The 6,455-nt window shown below is 40.7% G+C and overlaps 1 protein-coding gene across 3 annotated transcripts; it reads left to right on the forward strand.

Moving 5' to 3' along the window:
* Positions 1–314: 314 nt before the first annotated feature.
* Positions 315–4,557, forward strand: LOC108895163 (ubiquitin carboxyl-terminal hydrolase 37). Of its 3 annotated transcripts, XM_018693799.2 has the most exons (15): positions 315–453; positions 653–696; positions 826–911; positions 1,039–1,085; positions 1,205–1,262; positions 1,363–1,583; positions 1,703–1,834; positions 1,945–2,068; positions 2,163–2,314; positions 2,404–2,506; positions 2,703–2,779; positions 2,953–3,061; positions 3,174–3,234; positions 3,314–3,471; positions 3,622–4,557. In XM_018693799.2, coding segments are annotated over exons 2-15 (1,341 nt in total). In that variant the 5' UTR covers positions 315–453; positions 653–695; the 3' UTR covers positions 3,634–4,557. The 3 variants fall into 3 exon arrangements, with proteins under 3 accessions (XP_018549315.1, XP_018549314.1, XP_050932656.1); XM_018693798.2 differs by having other exon boundaries at positions 3,314–4,557; XM_051076699.1 differs by lacking the exon at positions 315–453 and having other exon boundaries at positions 481–696; positions 3,314–4,557.
* The last annotated feature ends 1,898 nt before the right edge of the window (positions 4,558–6,455 follow it).

Genomic DNA, 6,455 nt, shown 5'->3' on the forward strand with positions numbered 1-6,455 from the left:
CAGGATCCTCACACACAGAGAGGATCTGCAGTGGGCTCAAATCTGTACTTTTGTATTTGTCAGGATGGGCCCAAATCAGACCTATTAGTGTAGTCACATTGAAATGTACTTTCTGTTCATTTCAATGGAGAGGGGGTGGGGGGTGGGAGTGTTAAGACCACTGGTTTTATAACATACATACATTTACACCATGTTTACACAGAGTTGTGTGGACATAGAATGATATCATATCATAGTCACGTTCTAGAAGTGTCATTGTCATCACAGAATTTTGTTAGAATTCCTGTAGTCAGAGTGTAATACAGAGAACACATCAGAGTTTACCAAGAGTTCACCAAATCTGGATACAGAAACAATTTACTCACGATCTCATTTTCAATTTCAACCATTTCAACTACCTTTTACATACTACAACAACTAACATTGAAGATGTTTCGCTTGTGCTGTGGGAAGGTTTGTTTTCTAGATACACTGCACTTTCTATGTCATTTCTCTACTGTTTGTGTGACACTGTGAACGGTGAAAGGTGGGACTATTTCCACTTCACACTTCTCAGTGTTTAGTATACACTGTCTGTGAAGCTATGTTATATCTGCTGTGAAGATACATGATGTTCCATTAATTTCCATCCTGGTAACTTTTTCCTGTACAGTACTCAACAGCAGTCGTTGAACTGGTGGCAGAGAAGATCAGAGAGTAAAGAAATTAATAACTATTATATATAACTATTATATCACTATATCACTACTATATATATCATAGTGTTTTCCTGACTGCTTCTTCATCTGTCTGACCGTTCTATGGTTTGTTTCTCTTTATCACCAGTGTCCCTGCTCCCAGCGCTCCCTTTGCCATCCAGGACAACGACAATACAGCCCACGTTGAGGTATCGCCTCTTCGGTCGGCCACTGGTATGTTTGACAGACAGCGTCATGGCTTCATATTAAATAAATTTATGTTGTTTGTAAGTTGTAAATATCATCAAACATCATAATATTTGACAAAGTTTATTCTAATTAATGTCTTTTTTTTTTACAGACAAAAATAAAGAAGGAAGGAAAAGATCAGGAAGAGGACAAGGAAAAGTAAGAACACTCCTCCTGACTATGTTTTTAATCTTTCAGCCTTTTTGTTAGCCCCATTAAGGGCCTTCAAGAATTTGAGGAGTTTTGGAAATTAAAACACTATGCTTCTTTGTCACCAGCGTCACCACAAAGAAGAACAAGAAGGCCAAGAAGTCAAGGCGGTGGCGTTGTTGCAAGGTATAGATGTGTGACCCAGAGTGTAGAGCTCAAGGTGAATCACATATTGTTTATTATTGTCTTTGCATCATTTAACCAGAGTATTTCTTTACTTCAACAGAATAGATGTTGCGTGTCCCCAGCCCCCCAAGAAGAAGAGACTCCAGAGAAGTGCCACTTATCAGCATCCCAACATGAGGTGGTGGCTACCAAAAGACCAGTGGAGAAAGAGGAGGAACCAGTGAAGGACGACAGGTTTCCTCAGGCCCTGCTCACCAAAAAGGACAAAGTAGCTGTGACCACACAGAAAAAACTCAGGAGTGACCACATTAAGTGTCTTGGGTGAGTACATCTGCATATACACACACACACAAAACTGTAGAGAAGTAAAGTAAGTAAAGTGAAGAATTGAATGAAGAATTGATGATATTGACATAAGACTTGTTATGTTTGTGTGCCAGGTTTCCCAACCCAGCACAGATATGTTATATTAACTCCAGCCTGCAGAGCCTCCTCACACTGGAGGACTTTGTGACAGCCATCAGTCACCAGGAGCAGGTTTGGAGTCTAATACCTGAAGCGGCAGTCCTAAGGTACAGCACCCCTCAGACATAAACACTCATTTTATCCTCATGTTGTACCTGAACACCAAAAAAGTTTAATGTCATAGACAATATCTCTAACAATTTTCCATTTCCTCCAGAACATTCAAGAACATCAGCGAGCATCACTTCTCCAGTGATGCTCAGGAGAAACTCCGCCTTCTTGCCGCATTCAAGAGGGCGGTGGCTCTGTGGGCTCCAGAGTTCGGGGACCATCAGCAGAAAGTGAGTGAGCAGGTTCAATGGGGTGTTTTTTCATCTGATGGTTTCTCCTTTGTGTTTAAACTCTGTTCAATTGTTTGTGTGTGTGTATCTACAGGACGCCCATGAGTTCCTGACAGTTGTCTTTGACCAAATAAGATATTGGGGCCCACAGCTGCAGGTGCTGACTGCCGGCATGGGCATGGCCTACAGCTGTCCAGTGGAAGACCACCTGATGTTTAAAATGCGAAACACCAGGACATGCAAGAGGTAAAACTAGACAGTTACCTGCATCACATACATATTCATAACCTATGCAGCTGAAATATAACAGTACTGTTTGTATTGGTTATATAAAGTTGCGGAGCAGGTTCCACCAGAGAGGAAGACTTTACAAATCTGTCTCTGGACCTTCCAGCTGGAGGTGGTACTGTTGAAAACATGCTGGATAATTACCTGATGGTAAGAAACACCTCTCCTCATTCAGTCACAGTAGAACCCACTGATACAATGTGAAGATATGATAGAAAACATTCATTTCATCACACTATTATTAAATGTGTTAGTATGTGTATGTATGCTGTATGTAAATGTTTGTAACTGTGCATGTAAATCCAGTACAGAAGTGAAAGCATGTTGGTCTTGTGCTGTTCCGCAGGAGACAGAGTTGGAGTACAGGTGTGAGTGTGGTGCCACCAAATCAGGCCAGCGCTCATCATTCGCCACCCTGCCAAGGTGAGTAAAATCAAACTCCTGACCTTAGTGCTCAGCGATGATACTGGTTCACCCAGTGGTATCAAACTGGGTTCTGCTCCTTCTAAGGAATAATTGTGACGTATTTAAAATACCAAGAGTAAGTGTCTCTTTCTCTGACACCTGGTGCTCATATCTGTTCTTTCCATCAACAGAGTGCTGGTCCTGCATTTGAAGCGTTTCCGGTACACTCCAACTTTCCAGCTAGAGAAGATCCATGACGCTGTCAATCTACAGAGGGAGCTGGTGGTGTCTTCAGGCCAGGTAAAGAACTAGATCACCTGACAGCAAACAGAACCATCAGACTGGGGCTGATATAAGTAAATATTTGGACTATATGTGTGGACTAACTCTGATCAACTTTGTTCCCTCTCAGCATGGTGCATGCTACAGTTTAGTGAGCACCATAAATCACATCGGCGCCACAGCAAGAAGTGGTAAGATGAACCATTATTTTCAATGATGTACACCTAATGAGTCCTAAGACAGCCCATGTAACAATGCTTCTCCTGCTAGGACACTACATCTGCGACGGAGTGGACCCCGACGTTGGACCCGTGGACCTGACAGACCGCTGGTTCACATATAATGACACAGTGGTCACTCAAACAAGCGGCGTCAATGTGTGCAACCAGCGGCAAAGATCATCTTACATCCTGTTTTATCGGAGACACGTAAGAGGGCAGCAGTGTCACATGTGCACTGCAGTTAAACATATTATGTGATAGTTACACACACAATGTGAACACTGCTCTTTCAGACAGATTACAGTTGAGAGGACGGATTTAGGAATACATCTGTATTCATTTTGAATGTGTTTCTAGCCAGAGGACTAGACAGCAGGACAGCGGATGAGGACCCAGCGGCAGGGACCAGAGGACAGGACTTGGACAGATGACCTGGAGGCCCAATAGACGTGTCAAATGGAGGGAGCTGAAGGACACAGCCCTCAGGAGGATGGGCCCCCCCAGAGAGCCAGGTTCCTCCCAAGGTTTCTCCCTCAGAGGGAGTTTTTCCTTGCCACAGTCGCCCAAAATCACAGCTCTAGTGAGCAGTGACAGGACTAAATATTTTAGCTCCAGGTAAAAGTTTTACTGTCCTGTCATCCTGTACAGTTGATTTAATCTTCTCTGTACAGCTCTGGCTTGCTCTCTGGGGAGATGGTAAGGTGATCATAAAGGCCTTTGATACGTCTAAACTAGGGATGGGTGATATGGACTTAAAATTTTATCACAATACTGTTTTTTATGGCGATAACAATATAAATGACCATTCAACACCATGTTATCACAGTAATTCCCTTATGATGACTGTTATGGTTAGGGCTGCAACTAAAGACTATTTTCTAAGTCAGTTAATCTGGAGATTATTTTTCCAATTATTATTTCTGTCACACCCTCTATCTCTGTTCTGGGAGGAGGGGTGTTAGATGTCTGTGCAGAAACTTACAGCACTTGTATGAGCTTTTCTTGCTCACACAGAGATGCACAAGAAACAGGAAGCTGGGAGAGAAATGCAAATGTAAACGATCTTTTGATTTTTACATTTTTTCTTTGCTTTTCTTGAGAGGGCGAGGGGACTCATGTCGTATTAGTAATTACATTCAACGGAAGTGATACTGCACCCCAGCACCTCCTGTGCAGATTTCTTTCCCGGTATATCGCCAACAATAGTATATCGCCCATCCCTAATCTCCACATACAACACAAATATTTCAGAGATTACAACCAAAAATAACAGTTAAATAAATCATTTCCTACTCAAGATTATTTGTCTTTTGTATTTTATTTTGTATGAGTGTTATTGTATAATACATGAGTTGTTATGGTACCTGCAGACACTGCAGTGTAAAAGGTGTAAAAGGTAAGTTTGCTCAGGATAAATGGAAAATGAAGCAGTTTATTCTGCTTACATCAATGCAGATACTTTTACAAGGTGAAAAAATGAAGAGATGTTCAAAGTCTCTGATCCCAGGTTCTCAAACATGAATATTCCTCAAAGAAAAATCTCTAGTATAAATAAACTAATATGAGGGAAACACCCCCATTGCTCATTCTACAGCAGAGACAGAGCGATACTGCATGTTCTTGTGACTGGTTACTGCTCAATGTTCCTCCCAAAAAAAAATTATTTAATAAAAAAAAAACGATAAGAATCATGGTGTAATGTGTTTGAGTCACTGATACAAACCACAAACATCTGAATTCACAGTGTAACATATAAAAAGCAGGTGGAAAATAGAACAGAAATTCCTGATGCACCAGTAATTCAGGCAGTAACACTCTGACCTTTTAGTATTGACAATGTAACAATGGCTATGTCATTTTATTGGGCTCATTTTAAAGTAGACATATTTGACTAATTGGTATTCTACTCCATATGACTTGCATGGATAGCTGCCTTTGGAATTATGATTTACAGTGAACTGATGTGATGTGGAAGCATTAATAACTAATTCTGCTAATTCTGCCAAATGATGAGAAGTAAAGTTGCAAAATGACATTATCTATCAAAAACAAAAATTCAATCCAATGCCAATCTATCAGTATGGGAGACATCAGATGTAGTATATGTAAGTAAGTATTTGGAATTTGTGTTATTTTCTCACAGTTACAGTACCAATAGAAAGTATTCACTCTCTTGGATGTTTTCACCTTTTATTGCTTTTAGAAATGGAATCATGGTCAGTGTAATTTGACTTTTTTGACAAGAATTTACAAAAAAAAAAACCTTAAATGTCAAAGTGAAAACAGATTTCCACAAAGTAATGTCAATTAATTAGAAATATATAATGTAAACTAAGTGAAATAAATACCCATCCCCTTTAATGTGACTGGCCTAATTCAACAGAGGTCCAGCAAATTGGTGCTAGTTGTCACACAATTAGTGAGATGGAGATCACCTGAGTGCAGTGAGTGTGTCTCAAGTGATTGTAGTATAAGAACCCCTGTGTCTGGAAGGTCCAGTCACTGGTTAATCTTTGTTCCTGGCTACATTTACACCACGAACACAAAAGAACACTCCAAGCAACTCAGGGAAAAGGTTATTGAGAAGTCTAAGTCAGGGGATGGATACAAAAAAATCAAGTCACTGAACATCCCCTGGAGTTCAGTTAAATCCATCATCAGGAAATGGAAGGAATACTGCACATGTGTAAATCTGCGTTGAGCAGGCTGTCCTCACTGCTGAGTGACTGTGCAAGAAGGAGACTAGTGAGGGAGTCCACCAAGACACCTATGACTCCTCTGAAGGAGTTAAAAGCTCCAGCAGCTGAGACAGGGGAGACTTTATCCGCTCTCTTCTTTAGGAAGCATTTCTGGATATGTTTGAGTTGGAGTATGTGCAACTTTTTTATAAAGTCAGCACTCAGGAAACCTCCACAAGCCAGAGCCTCAAGTGTAGATAATTATACTGTTGTTGCCTTCAGACATCATTGGGGCATCATCTCAGTTTTTAATATCTTTTAGTCATGTGCCGTATTAACAACAAATCTGCAAGTAAATAAAAGCACCTTAAACTAATTTAGATACGAGGCTACTGAGATGATGTCAATCAGCACATCTCTGAACAATATAACTTTCTCACAGTCCAGTGTTGTTGTAAATAATCACTCACTGTGTTGTGAAAGTCTACAGCTGCACATCGGAAAAACAAGGTT

This window comes from Lates calcarifer, linkage group LG16_LG22 (genome assembly GCF_001640805.2).
Source record: "Lates calcarifer isolate ASB-BC8 linkage group LG16_LG22, TLL_Latcal_v3, whole genome shotgun sequence".
In the NCBI taxonomy this organism is placed as follows: Eukaryota; Metazoa; Chordata; class Actinopteri; family Centropomidae; genus Lates; species Lates calcarifer.

Bases quoted from the DNA above. Each gene is read 5' to 3' on its own strand.
- LOC108895163 (XM_018693798.2), top strand. The intron at 912-1,038 runs GTATGTTTGACA...TTTTTTTTACAG, and splicing joins GCCTCTTCGGTCGGCCACTG to ACAAAAATAAAGAAGGAAGG. The intron at 2,507-2,702 runs GTAAGAAACACC...GCTGTTCCGCAG, and splicing joins TGCTGGATAATTACCTGATG to GAGACAGAGTTGGAGTACAG.